General features: G+C 42.5%; 1 protein-coding gene across 1 annotated transcript; it reads left to right on the forward strand.

Annotated features, from left to right (window-relative positions):
- Nucleotides 1–5,504: 5,504 nt before the first annotated feature.
- On the forward strand, nucleotides 5,505–18,572 carry LOC125546644 (dol-P-Man:Man(5)GlcNAc(2)-PP-Dol alpha-1,3-mannosyltransferase). Its single transcript, XM_048710821.1, has 24 exons — nucleotides 5,505–5,749; nucleotides 5,835–5,869; nucleotides 5,985–6,122; nucleotides 6,240–6,308; nucleotides 6,671–6,828; nucleotides 7,044–7,110; nucleotides 7,188–7,241; nucleotides 7,754–7,842; nucleotides 7,993–8,109; nucleotides 8,250–8,356; nucleotides 8,448–8,526; nucleotides 8,619–8,675; nucleotides 8,993–9,172; nucleotides 10,341–10,550; nucleotides 11,454–11,576; nucleotides 11,970–12,021; nucleotides 12,535–12,730; nucleotides 13,052–13,131; nucleotides 13,236–13,352; nucleotides 14,660–14,713; nucleotides 15,482–15,548; nucleotides 16,091–16,194; nucleotides 16,276–16,383; nucleotides 18,125–18,572. Exons 1-24 carry the CDS (start codon nucleotides 5,617–5,619, stop codon nucleotides 18,245–18,247), a joined length of 2,517 nt encoding a protein of 838 aa, XP_048566778.1. The 5' UTR covers nucleotides 5,505–5,616; the 3' UTR covers nucleotides 18,248–18,572.
- Nucleotides 18,573–18,874: the final 302 nt, after the last annotated feature.

The following is an 18,874-nucleotide window of genomic DNA, read 5'->3' on the forward strand; positions in this document are numbered from 1 at the left end:
ATACAATGATCTGCATTTGCTAACTACTATAATCAGTTGTTTGCAATGTTTAATACCATGTTCAGAAGGAGAAATCTGTGCCATCTCCTACAGAGTGCAATCCAGTATGTTCAGAAGGCAAAAGCAAAGACATAAAAACTACTAATGCATATGTTTGAAAAGTGAGTTCCTAATAATATGAGATCATCGTCGGACTTCCAATCAAAGCAATTCATAGGATCGACTATTACAAAGATTTCAGTAAACGTTCTCATTATCTTTGATTGATTACAAACAGATTTCTGCCTATTGCACAAAGCCCATGCTTATAATCTGATGGGAACTATTAAAAACAAGTGAACATATCAGGAAAACATCTACTGACCTCCATCCATTACGCCATGTAAGTTGGTTCCCTTGGAGTTCAGGTAATACATAGACAACAAAATCAATTGAATAGAGAAAGCAATCTGCACTGTACTGGTAGCTAAGCGAGATCTACAGGAGCAGAGGTGCATGGTTTGATCAAGGAATTGGGAATCAGTTTAAAAAAAGGAAGGGGGAGAGGCTTGGGTGGAAGGGGTCTCACCAAGATGTAGCCATGGAGGGGGGACGACTGGAGGAAGCAGTTGCAGCCTTGGGGCAGCGCACGCACGGCACCATCCTGTCATCGCGAGCAGTAGTGTTTCTATTCTTTCCCCAGCCTCCGTCACGCTGATGGCTCTGAGCCACCGCCGCCGTCATCGCGCTCGTGGCTCCGATGAAGCCCTGCCCGAAACCCTAGCCACGGGCGAGCGGGTGGTAGAGAACGGCAGCGGAGAATATCGCCGGAGGGAAGGGAGGCGCGGACCGTGGGGAGCTCGGGGGCGTGCTGCGCGGCGCTGGAGGTCGCCGGAAGCGGACGGCGTGGGTGGCGGCGGCGGCGATGACTTTTTTTTTTAAACTCCGGCCTCTTTATTAGATCAAATAACCATTATATCTTCCACCAGCCACCTTACAATGGATGCCGGTGGTTCCTCAACCCACAGCGAGGGTGAGTTGGAGACCGCCAGCCTAGCTAGCTCATGAGAGACACAGTTTGCCTCCCTATGGCAATGGACGAAAGACACCGAAGTATAACCTATTATAAGTATATTGCAATCTACATAAATTGCCGCCGCTCCTGTCGCCGTGAATCCACCCAAGTTTATCGTGTTAATCACCTCCAGGCAATCCGCCTCCACCACCAGTTTGTTCACGCCCACCTGTTGCGCCAGTAGGAACCCATGTCTCAAAGCAAATGCTTCCGCTGTTGCCACGTCCGCCACATGCTCTAGTTTTTCATTGGACGCCGCTATGAATCCCCCTCTGTCATCTCTCAGTACTGCTCCGACTGCTCCATTGAGAGTTTCTGCATGAAATGCTGCGTCAACATTGAGCTTAACACATCCCTCCATAGGCTTGATCCATCGTTCCTTGTTCACCCCTGTCTCCTTCTTCCTTGCATGCGTATAATTTGCAGCTAGGGCAGAAATTGACAAAGCCGACCGAGCTGGCGATTGGACCTCTTCTCCATGAACTAGTTGCCTTCTCTCCCACCATATATACCATATCCCAACAAGGATTAATGTTTGTGCGCTCACCTCTGGAAGCAGGCTTCCTCTCGTCGGCATACATAAAATATGGTCCAAAACTGAAGAACCAGCTCTGTCTACATTACTTGCCTCCTCCACCAATCCATCTAGTTTTAGACACCTCCATATTTCCGCCGCTCTTGGACAAGTAAATAGTGCATGCTTGACATCCTCACATCCTCCTGCACACGTAGGACAGTTCCTAGGCATAGCAATATGTCGATTTGCCAGGACTCCGAAGCATGGAACGAACCCATGCAACACTTTCCATGCGTGAATCTTGATCTTTCCCGGCAATGAGGACTCCCACAGCTTCGCCCATACTGGATAACGCTGTGATTGTTGGCCTTCCGTTCTCTCAAACCATCGTCCAAACTGGTGATCCCACTCAGCATGGTACGCCGACCGGATTGTGAACATGTTGTTCTTCGTGAATCTCCAGGCCACGAAATCCTCCATCATACCCTGCGGCGCGAGCGGGATCGCCAGAATTCTCTCCGCATCAACCTGCCAAAACGTATCCATTACAAGATCTCGATCCCATACACCTGTCACCGGATCGATCAGGTCGGCCACCTTTGACAACAGATTAGCTCCTCTCGGGGTAACTACACGTCCGTCCGCGCTCTCAACAATCCACGGGTCAGACCAAATATTAACCTGAGGACCGTCACCGATCCTCCAAATGGCACCTCTTTTGAAGGTGTTAATTCCTGCACAAATGCTCTGCCACGTGAAAGAACACCCACTCTTCATCTTCGCTTCTAATAGTTTTCCGTTCGGGTAGTACTTCGCTCTTAAGACTTGTGCACACAGCGACTCCGGGTTCTCCAACAGTCTCCATACCCGCTTGGCCAGTAGGGCAAAATTGAAACTATGTAGATCCCTGAACCCCAGCCCACCTTTGCTCTTTGGCGGCGGCGATGACTTAATGTGCGAGAGGGAGAGGAGGCGAGCCCGTGCTCCTTTTGTGGTCGCATTTTTTTCCTTTACACAAATTTGCTCGGACCGCGGGTTGAATGCTTCAAATGGCAGGGTGTTTTGTGAAAAAACGAAGCGTTTTCTCAGATCCACTTAAATAGGGAGCGCGGGTTGATTTCCTGTAAACCGAGGGGCGTTTTTGCAAAACAACCGCGACGGACGACAAGAAGCAACAGCTGGTTTATTGGTATATATATAGGTAAAGATAAAAATAAGCACTCCGCTCAGGGCGCCAGTTTGGGTTTCTGGGCGATTATCATATTTCATGATTTCCAAAATGTCGGATGGGTACATAATGCGATGGAGGAGAAGGCTTGGACGTCTCTATGGAACATCTCGGTCCCCTCAAAGGTCAAGGTGTTTCTGTGGCGACTTTCCCTGCCACTCGCTCCCGACGACGGGCGTTTTCACAAAAGGAACATGTCATGTGTTAATCATGCCCTCTTTGCGGCGGGGAGTACTCTGGACTCATGACGCCATGCAATGATAGGTTGCGCCATGGCTCGTTGCACATGGGCCTTGTCTGACAAGGATTTGGTTGAGCGGATGGTCGACAACACTGAGCCTAATGCGAAGTGCTGAGAGTTTATCCCATGAGAAGTTCACAAGGCTGGCTATGACTTTGTGGACAATTTGGTATGCGACATACAAACTCCTTCATCAACACGTACCCGATGGACTTAGCATCACTACCACCGGCAGCGACAATGCACAGACCTGTCCGTCAAACGGGGGATCTCTCAAAACGCTGGTTGCCACATGCGGAGAGTTATATGAAATTCAAGGTGGATAGGGCTGTAGAAAGCAATGGCCGTAGAGAAATAGCGGCGGCTATCTGTAGAGATGCCAATGGTGTTTACCAAGGAGTTTCGGCGACAGTATTCAGTGGCATCACTGACCCAACAAACACTTGAAGCTTTGGCTTGTCGAGACGGCATTATGTCACTTGTGGAGGATCTAGGCGTACACAAACTTTGCTTAGTGGTGTAGGACATTCAGTAGCTCCGGAGGAAGTCAAGGTTCAATTATACAAGAAATATTGGAGCACAAGACTGGGTTTCAATCTTGTAAATTTATCTTCAAGCGTAGGAATTTTAATTTTGTAGCACACAATATCGCCATGTTTGCATGTAATCTATACATAGGACACTGTATTTGGTTGGATAATCCGTATAATGATAACATTCTACCTATGAACATTCTGCATTAATAAAGTGGGTGAGATTTATAAAAAAAAGAGGGATGATCTGATTAGAACACCAATGCTTTCGTTCACCGTGGGCGATAATATATGGATGAGACGACGCGATTAGGGTTTTATAAAGATTCTTGGTATGGCGCATTAGGGCATGTACAATGGTGCTATCTTAGGAGTGCCATGTAGGATAAATGATGAGGTGGAGGAGAGAGAACTCATAAGAAAAGGCTTGTCTTCTCTTATTTAAGATAAGACAAGAGATGATATCTTAGCACAATATATGTCACCATGTTTTTAGGAATAACTAGTTATGAAGATAAAGCTAAGAAATGACCCATTGTAGACATCTTTTTTTGTCATCTTTTAATTACATGCAAGACCTAAGATAAAACTATCTTATCAACCATTGTACATGCCCTTAGTATCGGTGAGGGCCAGGGCAAGATGGGTGGCAAGGTCACGATGCTACTGCTTTGTACTCCCTCCGTTCCAAATTACTTGTCTTAGATTTGTCTAGATACGGAGGTATCTAGCACTAAAATGAGTCTAGATACATCCGTATCTAGACAAATCCAAAACAAGTAATTCGGAACGGAGGGAGGGAGTGACAACGTTGTGTGTTGGCTGGCAGGGGCATGACAATGGTGATTGTGACAATGGTTGGATGGCGGTGATGGAGGCCAGGATGGGGCTGGCCCGAGCGGCAACCATGGCTTACTCTCCTTGAGTTGAAACTCCTTTATTGCATGCTAAGGTCATCCGCAGTGGAACACTTAAAATAGATTCTTGAGGTCAAAATCCTAGTCATTTACTTCCTCCGTTCCGAATTACTTGTCGCAGGTATGGATATATCTAGATGTATTTTAGTTCTAGATACATTCATTTTTGCGACGAGTAATTTGGAATAGAGGAAGTAGTTTGTATAGGATTTATTCCCAATCTAGAGGTTGGCATTGACGTTTAACTTCCAGTCAGATGGTTAAGTAAAAATTTAATACTTTTTTGTTGTCTAGGCACCACTAAAATGTTAGTTTTGGCACACACATAATATAATAATTTATACCTGAGGATGACATTTACACAGACGCTTATATATTTCTTTTTCTTTCGACATATACATAGGCGTACTTACATTTAGTAGGGAGCTCCTGATGCATATAAATCGAGCGATGAAGGAAATTCGTATTCTACACTCACAGGAATAAACTGCCCCTATAACACGCACCCTAGCACAACACCTGGCGGCCTGTTCCGATTTTACAAGTTTTATCCTATTTTTTATTTATGTTCTTTTCGGCACACGCGCGAACATTTCTTCCAGAAGTATATAAACATATTTTATTCCCCAGTTGTCAGTGATCATTTCTTCAAAATACATGAGTTTCCTTAACACATGAATATTTCTTCTGTAAACACGATCACTTTTCAAAATACGAGAGTACCATTTTTCCCCAAACATATGGACATTTTTTGTTGAGATACATGAACATTTTAATTTCTGTGCATTTTAAATAACTTACTTTAGTACAAATATCTTTCAAGTAAAAACTTTTTGGAATAATAAAATAATAAAGTAAATAAGCTGGTTTTGGGCCGAGCCAGTTCCAGTTTACGCAGAGAAGAATAATGGCCTGAAACCCAAACGTTCCATGGGCGGTTGTCGTTCGAGCCCACCTCCTTCCATGGGCCGAGCAGACCGTAACCCGTAACCGTAAGAGCGTACAAGCCCAATGCCCACAACGCGCAACAGCTCCACCAACCCAACCGGCGAGTTGCTCACCGGCCGGCCAAAATCGTCTCAGCCGCCTCTGGATCTGCGGCCGCGTCGCCTCGTCGCCGGCCAGCATGGCGCGGGCGCGGCTGGTGAAAGAGCGCCCCGCGAGCACGCCGGCGGACCGGAGGCGGCCGATCCACTTCGCCGCCTTCCTGCTGCTCGCCGACGCCGCGCTCGTCGCCCTCATCGTCGCCTTCGTCCCCTGTTCGCGCCCTGCCCCTTCCCCCTATTTCCCTCCCAGCCATCCCCCGCTCGCAGCTCACCTCCTCGTTGTTGCTTCCGTGTGCAGATACCAAGATCGACTGGGACGCCTACATGTCTCAGGTACCTGCAATCGAGCACCAAGCTCGTTTTTTTTTATCCTCTTTTGGGCGGAGAATCTCGAATTCGGGTTAAACCAGAGAGGTTCTGACTTCCGAGTGTTGATTTCGCGTGGAAGGTGGACGCTTTTCGGGAGGGGGAGAGGGACTACACCAAGATCGAGGGCGACACCGGGCCGCTGGTCTACCCGGCCGGCTTCCTCTACGTCTACTCCGCCATCAAGTTCCTCACTGCAGGCCAAGTGTTCCCTGCTCAGGTCACCTTTTCAGTGCTAAATTTGTTTGCCAGCATCGTCTTGTTTTGCTTGTTTTGCCAGCATCAGTCATGCCGGTAGCTGTGCTGATTCAATGCGCTTTTGTGTTTGTGTCTGCAGATTCTGTTCGGCGTCTTGTACCTTGTCAACATGAGCCTTGTTCTGCTGCTCTACGTCAAGACTGAAGTGGTATGAGTGCGAAATTCATGATGCGTTTCACCTAATTCTGCGTCAGTTTCACAATTCCAAACTTAAAACACTAGTTTGTTTAGTTCAATGGGGGATAACTCCAATTATAATTTTGCAAGGGACTCCAAAACCGTTTAAGCGTTCTTTTAACAGTAAGAAATATTGTACTTCCTCCAATCCGAATTAATTGACGCAGCCTCTATACAACCTCTATACAATGTTGTATAGAGGCTGCGTCAATTAATATGGATCGGAGGGAGTAGCAAATCTGTACGCCCAGGCTTCCATTGGCAGCACTTCTGCAGAGCTGTTTACCTAGATTTGTTTCTGATGCCTCCCTGTTTCTTGATCATGACGACCAGCTTCCTTGGTGGGCTTTAGGTTTGCTTTGCTTATCAAAGCGAGTTCACTCCATCTTTGTGCTCCGTCTTTTCAACGATTGCGTTGCCATGACGTTGCTCCATGCTGCTATGGTCTTGATTGTCTATCACAAGTGGTACCTCGGCCTAATTATTTTCAGGTGATTACAAACTGCGTGAGTATGGCATTGATTTATCATTTCATCCATGCTTGTTTCTTACAAAGTACTCCCTCTGTAAAGAAATATAAGAGCGTTTAAATCACTAAAGTAGTGATCTAAACGCTCTTATATTTCTTTACGGAGGGAGTACTAACATACCATACCGTTAGTACACGCCTTTTGCTCACTTTCTATTGCAACTACTTTTGCTGCAGTGGAGCTGTCTCAGTTAAGATGAACGTGCTCCTTTTTGCTCCATCTTTGTTTCTACTAATGTTGAAGGTATAATGTTATATGACCATCCTCTGTTCCTTACAACTTATGCTATAAACTTTTATCTTACTAAGTTCTCGATAAAGGCCATGAGTATCAAAGGAGTTTTTCTTGCTTTGTTGGGAGCTGCAGGAGTACAGGTGTGTCGTGCTTTACTTTATTCATACTTGTCATCTTAGTTTCATTGTTACAAGTTCTTGAATGGTTTTCTGATCACCATGTGTTAACCACATTTAGGCTGTGCTATGCGCCTATGCTTGATAGTTCCTTCTAGCATGCCAACATGAGTTGTTTATATTTCACAAATGCCATGTACGGTAAAACTGAATGTTTCTAGGTCTTGCGTTTTTTATTTTTAGTTGTAGTGACATCTTCCAGTAGTGCATCGTAAGGGATCAAATTCACCCTCATTTGAACAGTTTGATTATTATAATTTTCTGCTAAATGCAAATTTCAGTTCTAGTATATGAGACTGTCTTAAGATATTGCGATTCTACATGGAAAAGCTAGCGATTGTTGATAAAACAATGTCCTCAGGAAACCATGAACTTTTTGTAGTACCATGCTCTATGTTGCTTGTGAAGTGGCTAGATTGCCAGTGGATAAGAAGTATCTCATTTTGTCTCTAACGCTTTGCATTTCTCTTCTCTAGGTTTTGTTGGGTATCCCATTCTTATTGTCGCATCCTGTTGAGTACATCTCAAGAGCTTTCAATCTTGGGCGTGTCTTCATCCATTTCTGGTGCTTATGCAATACTTCTTGAATTTCAAACCATTGCAGCACTATAACTATACCAGTATATCACATTCCTAGCTGTGGCTTCATAGATTTATTATATTTATTATTGCGTACACGCCACTGATACAATCTTACCTGTTTTATGCTTTTCAGGTCTGTCAACTTTAAGTTTGTTCCTGAGAAGTATTTTGTATCAAAAGAGCTAGCTATTGGGTTATTGATTTTTCACCTCACTACTCTTATGGTGTTTGCACACTACAATTGGTTTAAGTGAGTATACTTATATTGGGTCTAATCAGTTGTTACATGCTAGAATTGTGGTGAAGATATGCATGTAAAAGTTTCACCACAGTTGTTCTCTAAACTCTATGGTTCTTCCCGATACTTACTCTTCTTGCACTTGTTGACAGGCATGAAGGTGGTTTGTTCCATTTTGTGCATTCCAGATTTAGAGATGCTACATCAATTCAACAGCTCATTTCGTGCAAGCCCAGACAGTCCATTCTCAGTAAAGAGCGTATGTTGACTCTAAAGCTTGAATTACTTGTATTCACAGCATTTGGAACTGTTCTTTTACCAGACTAATGAGATAATAAACTTCAATCCAGATATTGTGACTGTGATGTTTGTTGGAAACTTCATTGGCATTGTGTGTGCCCGTTCATTACATTACCAGTTTTATTCTTGGTAAGTATCCCATCACCACCACCACTGCCACCGCCCAAATGTACCCCGGTACCTACAGATGCTGGAACTAAAGTTTATTCTTTTGTTTGCAGGTACTTCTATTCATTGCCTTTTCTGTTGTGGAGAACAAAGTTTCCAACAGTAGTAAGGTAAGGCAACACACTCGTCTTAATCGTTTTTCCACCTCAAATCAGCGCTTAGTAACTGCTTGAACAAACATGTTGAGTGCTTCTGTTCCGTGAGGCACCAGCATGTTTACATCCTTTTTCCACCTTAATTTTTATAATAATCATGAGCAGTAGCTGTTTGAACAAATTACTCATAGTTATGGGTTTAGGGTAAATTCTAATAGAAGTTCTTTTGTTTGCAATTTTTAAAGTTTATGTGTTTCTTCAGAGGTGCTTCCTTTGTTTTCTAGTATTCATCCTTGGTTTCCTCTGTTATGTCATATCCTTCATCATTTCAGGATAATTTTATTTGTTGCCGTCGAGCTCTGCTGGAACGTTTATCCTTCTACCGCCTATTCGTCACTACTTCTGTTGTTCGCGCACCTCTTCATCTTGTTCGGCCTATGGAGTTCGCCTGCCGAGTACCCCCATGTCGATAAAAAGGAAAAGGCGGACAGTAAAGAATCGGGCAAGGCAATGTGAAGCTTCCCTGCAGGATATTGCGATCTTCTGATGTAGCAGTATTACAAGAACCCTGATACAGACATCAGAGAGGTCTTCTCTAAATCTGAAACTATGTACTTTGACACACTGTACTTTTAGTCTTTTAGTATGGTTACACTCTTGATGTGAGTCCAAGTTTCTTAGAGGGACATCTTGCCATACCAAAGATGCAACATTTGTAACCTGTCAGCATAGATGAAAACAGTTTTACCAAATATGGCGTTGTATTATCTTCCTTGTGTGTAGCCACTGCGGTTATACATTTCTCCTTGACTTGAAAGATCTTCTGGAAATATATACCAGCAAGTTTATTACCGGACAAAATAATCATAATGATTTTTTCCAGGCAAAAGCAGTTTGTCAGTTGACCCAACATCTTCACGCCTCTAGGGAAGGAGTGATGACGATGACCCCTGCGTGCTGTCTCGCCAGGCCCTCTTTGGAGTGGCGTGTGTGGGGTTTTTTATGTGTGCCGCTCATCGGTTGTGATGGTTTTTTCCCGGTTCTCCATAATTAACTGGGCAATCTGGTTTTCGCTCGGTTTTTCTTAATTAACCGAGCAACTCTTTTCTTCTTAATGAATGCAGGATAACTGCCATTTTGAGAAAAAAGTAACCTAAATAAATCTGCCATGGCACTAAAATCGCCCAAATCTGTGAATCAACCTGTGGTTGAGTTGGTTAGGTGGACAGTGGTATCCCAACCCACCAGGGTTCAAATCCCGGTGCTCGCAGTATTCCTGGATTTATTTCAGGATTTCCGACGATGCGCTTTCAGTGGGAGGAGACGTTCCCGTCGACGACGAGGCGCCTACGGTGACTTCGTAAATCTCAAGATGATATGCCGGCTCAGTCTCTCGGATGTGCTTATAGGGGTAGGGTGTGCGTGCGTGCGTTCATAGGGGTGAGTGTATACGCGTGTATATGAGCGCTTGTGTCTGTACTGATGCTAAAAAAAATCGCCCAAATCTGAAATTTGAAATAAGCAATACGTGAAATGTATCTGGAGCTCCCTTTTGCCCCCTTGATCTGCTGCTGTTCATCTGCCGAATCAGTTGAAGAAGGAAGAATTTTTATTTTTTTTGAGGGGTGTTTCAACTTTCAAGGAGGAAGATGCTTCCTGTTCTATGGCAGATATATACAGGCCTTTGATTAATTCAGCGGACCACAAGGCCACAACTGAGCCCAAAGCCCACAGGCACACTCGTTTCGTTCCTTTCCGTCCCCCCGGAGTACCCCGACCAAACCTCGCTCCTCGTTTGGTTCCCCAATCTCCTCCTTCCTGCCTAGCGCGGCGGCGAACCGGCGGCAGGCAAGAGGCGGGGCAGCGCCAAGCAGCGGAGCCGGCGAACAGGTTCGGTTCTGCATCTCCTCCCTGATTCCGTCCGGCGCTGGCACCGCGGCCCGCACGCTAGCTAGCGTCCTGTCACCAGCATAGATAGGCAGGCCATGGCTGCTGCGGCCGGCTTACAGAGGGCCGACGGGGAGGGGCCCTCCTCTACTCTGCTCCCGGAGGGCAGAGGGGAGTAGTACTACCATTTTTTGCAATACTAATGCCGGCTGCTGCTTGGGTTGCCAAGCCCGCCTCTAGGCTTTAGTGCAGAGGGAAATCTGAGAAGCCTGATGTCCGTCTGTCTTTTGATTTCCGCGAGCACTCGCAACAAAATTAACTGCTCACAAATCTCCCAGTGGAACATCAAGGGGCGCACTTTGATTACTAGCTGCTAGTATGTCTCTTGGTGTGATATACCGGTACACACGCATATTTGTTCACACCAACGGGAGCAGCATATATAGATAGAGGCCGGAGGCACCGTTCTCTCTCTCTCGTTTCGCTTGTTGTTGCATGATGGATCTGTCCAAGTATGTGACCTATCTGATATCCTTCTTCCGTAGGTATGTGGACGAATTAAGTCTTCGTGCCAAACAATTAAACAGTAATCTCCTATGTACTGTCCAAGTATATGCCCGATTCCCTTTTTAGATGATGATGATGATGATGATGACGAACCTACTATTAGTTTGATTTGATGGTCCCAGACCAAAGCATGGCTTGGATCATCTTCTGCTAGTAGTTTGGCTACTAAATTGCATGAGTTGAAATTTTGACCCTTCATCCAGGACGGATGGACGGATGTCCTTGAACCTGTAGGATATCCTTCTGGGGAAGACAGAAAAGAAACTCATTTTCTCTGACAACTCCAAAGCCGTTGCGTCTTTCTCCCTTCCTTGGCTGCTAACTGGATTTGCGTCTCAGGCTCAGGATCCGGGCGTTCCGTGCGATGGGAGGAGACGGCGGCACGGAGGAGGAGCTGACGGCACAGGAGACAGCGCTCTATGACCGCCAGATCCGCGTCTGGGGCGTTGATGCTCAGAAGAGGTGTGTCCCTCCCCTCCCAAGAACCCAGCTCTGTTGCTGCTATTTCCTTTTTCTTTTCTTTCTTTTACTGCATCATTTTTGCACTTATGTTAGGTTTTTGTGTCGAGAAAACCTTGTTTGGTCTTATGCGATTTTTCAAACCAAGATTCAACTTTTTGGATCATATGAAACTTAACCTTCTGCTACGACTAGTGTTTTTCCCCTGATTATGTGGACCTGGTTTTATCCTTTCGGTAGAAACTCTCAGACTTGTTTTTTTTTCTGCCAATGTTCTGTGCTCTATTTCGTTTATTTATAACATCTGTCTTTTACTGGTTTTTGCTACCTTCTGTAACACTGTTTGGGTGCATTCATCGTTTTAACTGACTGTTATATATGTGTTGCTTGGAACAGGCTAAGTAAAGCGCACGTGCTTGTGTGCGGCGTGAACGGTACTACTATTGAGGTGTGTAACTAAAATTGTCTTCTATTATTATGCTTCGCAGTTAATTTGCCTTTAAAAGGAGCTTTGATGGTCTCATATTGTTTATGGAAAGATAGCATTGAAAAATTAGGGTTCAAGGTGTTATAACTAGTATTTGCGGTAATGTTCTGTGTTTGCATCGCTCAAATGAATAAGTTACAATTCAGCCATTTTTAGTTTCTTTAAACTGTCTGTGTGCTAGACTGCTACTTTTCTTTGTAAGCGCTTAATCTTTTTCTTTGCTAGATAAAGGGAATTAAATTTGAACTCATCGTTCCTTTCATTTCTGATGGCATATTCTTAACTTAGCTTTTCGCCCTCTGTCATCTCATGTTCCATCTTGCCAATGCGCACTTATTTTTCAAACAGAGGTCCCCAATTCTTCTGAACTTTAGTCGAATTTCAATAATTTAACTTCTCATATGTCATTTACAATTTAGTTAATTTACTGAAAGTACCCACATACACTAAGTTGATTTCTCTCCTGCTCCGCAGTTCTGCAAGAATATTGTTCTAGCAGGAGTTGGCAGCTTATCCTTGATGGATGATCACATAGTCACTGAGGATGATCTCAGTGCAAACTTCCTAATTCCTCATGACGTATGTATGCAAGGTGTTAGCTCACGAGCTGAGGCTTGCTGCGAGTCCTTGAAAGATTTCAATCCAATGGTCCGAGTTGCTGTCGCAATAGGTGTGGTGTATAGTTTGATGCACTTCTTTTTAATTAGTTTGGTTATTAGATTTAAGAAAAATATATTATACAAAGTGATCATGTCTTGTATTCTTGAATTGGCGTTCAGTTTATTGTGTCTACTGATAATGCTGCTATAGTTGAAAAAGTTCTTACAAGAAAGATCATTTTGTGATAGGAACAAGCAGTTGTTATGTCTGTTTTACTAATATTAGTTCTGTAAGAGAAATTTTCAACCATTCTTTGGTGGCCATAAAATCTGATAATTCTTTTTTACAGTATTGATTGGAAAAGTTATGACTATCATGTTGTTTCCTCCAGGTGATCCATCACTAATTGATGAAGGATTCGTTGACAGGTTCGACATCATTGTAGTTAGCTGTGCATCTCTTAAAACAAAGGTGCAGATCCTTATCTAAAGTAATATTTTCACTAGCTAAAGTTTCTTTTGTCACGTGTTCTGTTTCTTATCCTCACTGTTTTTGCATCTGTATTATGTTTTTAGTTGTTCCTTAATGACAACTGTCGGAAGAGAAGCAAGCATATTGCCTTCTACTCTGTAGAGTGCAAGGATTCTTGTGGTGAAATATTTGTTGATTTGCAGAACCATAGTTATCTTCAGGTATGTATTACTCAAGGACATGTGACATCTAGTCTATTGATACATCAGTTAACTTTGTATTACTTCCGTTGTTTTTCACAACTAGAAGTTGAAGGACATGTATGCCTTCTAAGTGTGCCTGCGATTGTTCTATGTTCAGTTGTCACCTCTAATAAGATATACCTGCTTGTGTGCATGCATGTTCAAAGTTGTACTAATTACCATGCAATTAAGCTGATGAGCCATGCAATGAAGCAATGGGAGAGGGTCATTGAGTATGGCGCTAGATGTTGGCCTACTAAAAGGCGACATGTCCAACAGCTAGGTGTTGCAGAGCCGCGCATGTTGAGATGGAATGATCGTGTCGGGATAAGAGTTGGGGTGGCACCGTTTGAAGAGAAGCTTGTCCAACATCGTCTGAGATGGTTTGGGCATCCAGAAGGCCAGTGAATAGTGGGCCGTTATGGAGTGCATCCGTTAAGGAGTGCATAGTGGGAGGTTAAGGCATGTTGATAATGTCAAGAGAGGTCGGGGTAGACCAAACTTGACATTGGAAGAGTCTGTAAAGAGAGATTTGAAGGACTCGAATATCACCAAAGATTTAGCCATGGACAGGAGTGCATGAAAATTAGCTATCCACGTGCCAGAACCATGACTTGGTTTCGGTATCTTATGGGTTTCAACTCTAGCCTACCCCAACTTGTTTGGGACTGAAAAGCTTTCTTGTTGTTTGTGCTATTCTCTTGTAATTCATAAATATCTCGTTATCTTTTCCATATCTTTATCTTTACTCCTATACTCCTATAAATACTTGAGTTGGCAATGATGGTTCGACTGCCATCTACCTCCCCTCCACTAAAAGTAAATGGCCTTTCTGATTATTTTGAAGTTCGACTCTAGGCTACCAGCGAAGTAATCTTGGGTCGTGCCTACTTTATTTTCAAGATACATAATGGTGGCACCTTCTGCATTGGCATGTTTGATTTTGGATTGATTGTCGCATTATGGCGGGCTATTCAACTTGTCAGCATATAAAAACCCAATATTCCTGTGGTGATCTCACTGGCTGTCTATATTTTGGTCTGTCAATTCTTAAATGGATGATAAACAAAAGTGGGCACCTTATGGTGCTTAAACAGGGCACAGTTTACATATCGAATCTGGTACCAGGGATTCAGTTCTATAAAAACCGCTTCTGGTTCAATTACCATGGTGATTCAGTTTCTTATGCTTTGCAAATTAACGTTAGGTCGTTAGTTAGTGGAACACATTTTCTATCTTCAGTTCATTCTTAAAATGTATTTCTGAAATTGTGTTTATTTTTTCAGAAGAAGCCTGGAGGAGAACCTGAACAGCAGGAGTTGACATATGCTAGCCTGCAGGTATGGAAGTTTGATTTGATTTTTTGGTAGTTTGGTCTTCGTTGAGACAAACTCTTTCAGTATGCATGCTCATGTTTTGTATTCCTCAAGTTGGTGATCCTTGTTTTGCTGCCATGTGCTGTTCTCAGGAGTATTTTATTTGCAACTTATACATATTACATGATTACATGATGCACAGAAGCAATTCAAGTTATGTGTTTATATTATAATATGAAAAACATGCTGATACCTCCTACGATAAACATTTTATTTTTCGTGACAGCAGGGAAAAAGATGAAAGCAAATGCTTTTATTGCCTTTCGTTTCTTCCTTTAGTTCTGATGTGGCTCTACGATGCCACCTACCCTTATTTGGAAAGGCCTGCATTTTCTTTTTTGTGTAAAACATTTCTTGGAGGTAGCTCTGGTGTCTGGTCTTTGTTCTTTTTACACTGCCTCTGTGCTTTCTTAGATACTTATGCATGATTGCTAATGTTATCTTGTTTTTTCTTTGTTTGTCACCACTTAAATACTGGTTCAATCTGTTATTGTACTCATGATGCTATATTACTCCTGTCATGTAGTCCAGTTATAAAATATTACTGGAATACCTGTATATGATTTGATTGCAGGAGATGTTACCAAACCCTTTAGGATGCTTCAATTGCCAAATATAACAATCAATTCCGATGATTGCAATTGTATCACTATCCTTCTGCATGCTTCAGGCGTCAAGTATTGCAAATTGAAGTACAATGGCTGCATTTACATTTTGTTTGTTTTTATACAGGAAGCTATTTCTGTGCCCTGGAAGAATCTGCCCAAGAAAACAACTAAATTGTACTACGCCACGAGAGGTGATGATATGATAACTTAAGTTACTGTTCCTAAGGTTTATCTTGTCTAATAGTGACAACTGAAAATGGGTGTTTGTTTGCTTTCTTGGCCTTCTTTTTTCCTGGGTAAATATCAGGCAAAAATGTGATTATGGTGAGAACTCGTGAAATTCAGGTGTTGAAATTTCAGAATAAATAAACATTATCAGATGTAGGGGGTGGGTGCATGTTCCATATCCTTGCAAGATTTAAGATCGATGTGATTCATTTGTGATGTACAGTAGTGGAACAGATCAAATTGAATCGTTGTTTCACTAACTATTTTCTTTTTCGTACCTCAAAGCAAATGAGCTTGCTCCTGATATTTCACAGAAAGAGAACATAACATCTTATATTCAGTTAGTTTTTTGAGATTTTCTGTAGGACTCCTATATTTATTTTTCAACAAAAAAATTACTGGTCTGTATGTTCACTTGATCTGCCATACAGAACCCTTTTGACTGTTACCTGTGTATTTTTCGCTGTCTTGGTTTTGTAACTAGCATAAATATGTCGTTTTGCAGTCTTGGAAAGTTATGAATTATCTGAAGGGCGCGATCCTGGTGAGACAGGACTTTCTGATCTACCTGCAGTTTTGGCTTGGAGGAAGGATATGTGTGATAGAATGGTACAGCTTTTGTTGTTTGTCGTACTTTGAGTAATTGAGTCACGTTTCTTAAGATATTTTTCCTGTTGCTGTAAACTGCAGTCTTTAAGTGAGTCTCAAATTCCTACGGCTCTCCTGGAACGGCTTTTAGCAGCTGGAAAGAAGGAACATCCTCCTGTATGTGCAATCCTTGGTGGCATTCTTGGTCAGGTAGGTCCAATCTTCCATCCGCTATTTTCTGTTTCTTCTATTGTTTAATTCTTGTGATAGCCGGAAAATAAGAAAGTAATCTATATAATTTAGGTATAGATCAGTGTCTTTTTTTTTCTTCAAATGCGGAACATAGTAGCTCAATAGAAAATGTAGTTATCTCAAGCAACGTATGGTATTTAAGTTATTACTAGGAAAAAGTAGGCGACATACGGAGATGATACTTTGAATTCTTATATATGGACTATTTCCGTTTTAATTCGCAGTCTAGGGCATTTGTACTTGTGCTAGCAGGGAAAGGAAGGCAACCAAAATATGTATCAATATGAAATATGATAATATAAAATACATCTCTCTTGTGATTTCCCACATGTGACTGTGAGCCCTCAAATAGTGGGTGAGATAGTCATAGTGCAAGCCTAAAGAGTCCATGTCTATATATAATTATGTTTTTGCGACAAGTACTGCATAGATTGTTGGATCGGATGCAAAGGTTACTAGCTTTTCTGTTTACCAGTTGTAGGATTTGTTTCAGCCTTTATAATGCTACTGTTTGTTTAATAAAAAATTGCATCAGTTACGGGTTCAGTTGAATTGGTTAGAGGGGATTAGATTCTTAGGAGAGTTGAAAGGATTTGAGTTCTATTCCAAATTAACTTCTTTTGCTCTTCTTTTTTCGTTGTAAAATGTTCTTGCGCTGTGAATGTATCTATCTCTGTAACAAGAAACTGAAAATATAATTAAAGAATGATTACTTGTCTGGTTACATAGTTCGATATGTTTGTTTCCTAAATCAATTTAAAATTTACATGAGGCCTATACGTGGACTTGAACTCAAGACCTTAGGCCCTGATATCATGTCAAGCTTCATGCACTAGCCAACGCAACCAAAAGTCCGAACCGATGAAAAGGGCTAGGCAACCCACATATACACTTCAACAAAACCATGGTCAAACCAGGCCTGTTTGCACACCGGAGAGCAGTTCAACCTGCTGCACATCACTCGCACTAGAAAAAAGTTGCAGGCTCAAGTACTCAAACTCATGACCTAATGCTTCAGTGCAGAGCTAGCGCCCCCTACCTAGTGAACTTGGCTGTGCTGTTTTGGTGATTGTGATGCAGAAATAAAGTTACTTGCTCCATAACCAAAGAACAGTAGTACTACTAATTTTATACTTGCTAGGCCAGCGATCAAACGAATGAACCGGCATTCCAAGCGCTGAACCAGTGAATCAAGGTAGAGTGTTCCTACACGTACGATGAAAATTCATCCGAAGTTGTGTACGATAAGGCTAATCTGGGCTTGTGGGCCACATCAGATTGAATCAAGCCAGTTCCGATCTATTCGTACAGAATCGGATGAGAAAAAAATCATATGTAAGGCAGTTCCGATCAAGGTACTCACTGGTTTGGTTTTCAAAACTATGGTTTATGGATAGCTCTTGGTAAGTTTAGAAATTGCATTAACAAACCACTTGGTGGAAGCTAGCTGTGGTTTGAAATTTTCCACATGAATTGTTCAAAGAGAAAAAAATCAAGCACACAAACGTAATTGATCTAAGAAGGATGCATTAGAACTTGTGATGTTTGCTGAAACAGGTAGACAAACCTTCCATTTATGTTTTGCTGCAAAAAAAAACTGCAGGAGTGTGAATCTATTTTCATTTCAAGCCTTCTTATATTTGGATATTTTCTGTGGCATAATGATGACAGCTTTGCACTTGTTTTTTGGATCTAACAGGAGGTGATTAAGTCAATATCTTGTAAGGGCGATCCGATCAAGAATTTCTTTTATTACGACGCAGCTGATGGTAAAGGGATCATGGAGGACATCCCCCCAACTCCCGTAGAGCAATTTGCATGATGTCTAGCTCGCATTGGTCATTAATCGCTGATTATTGTACCCAATCATTAGAGCCGAACATGTGACAACTTCTTATCATGGCTGAGGCAGATAACTCATATTACCTCCGTTCCATTTTTTTTGGGTCTAGATATGGATATATCTAACACTAAAACGTGACTAGATACATCCGTATCTAGACAAATCAAAGACTAAGAATTTTGGGACAGAGGGCGTACTTAATATTTTAGCGTTGGCACCCCAGTTTTGTATTGAACAGAATTGACATTATCTTGATCTCCTCTGACCAATTTTAAAGCTGAAGTCAGCCAGATTTTCATTCTCATTGAATGATGAAATGCTTTATTGATTCTGCTTGCCCTGTGCCCGTGCTGGTACAAGTAGTTGGATATTACGAGTTGGTTCATGACTGCCTCTGGAGGTGGGCAGAATGGCTTACATGTAGTTCATGTCTGTTTACAGGTAGTTCATACTCTATTCCAGAGGTAACATAAACCGGCCATGGCAGTACAATTGTCCAATTCTGAAAATTAAAACAGGCAATATATGAAATACTCCTGTATCTGGAGTTTATTATTGTCTCCTTGATCTGCTGATGTTCATCGGCCCAAAGGGCAAATCTGTTTC

Source organism: Triticum urartu, chromosome 3 (genome assembly GCF_003073215.2).
Source record: "Triticum urartu cultivar G1812 chromosome 3, Tu2.1, whole genome shotgun sequence".
Taxonomy (NCBI): domain Eukaryota; kingdom Viridiplantae; phylum Streptophyta; class Magnoliopsida; order Poales; family Poaceae; genus Triticum; species Triticum urartu.

Coding starts and splice junctions, on each gene's coding strand:
- LOC125546644 (XM_048710821.1), top strand. CDS start 5,617: ATGGCGCGGGCGCGGCTGGTGAAAGAGCGCCCCGCGAGCACGCCGGCG. Junction 12,731..13,051: donor CCGAGTTGCTGTCGCAATAG/GTGTGGTGTATA, acceptor TGTTTCCTCCAG/GTGATCCATCACTAATTGAT. Junction 16,195..16,275: donor AGGATATGTGTGATAGAATG/GTACAGCTTTTG, acceptor TGTAAACTGCAG/TCTTTAAGTGAGTCTCAAAT.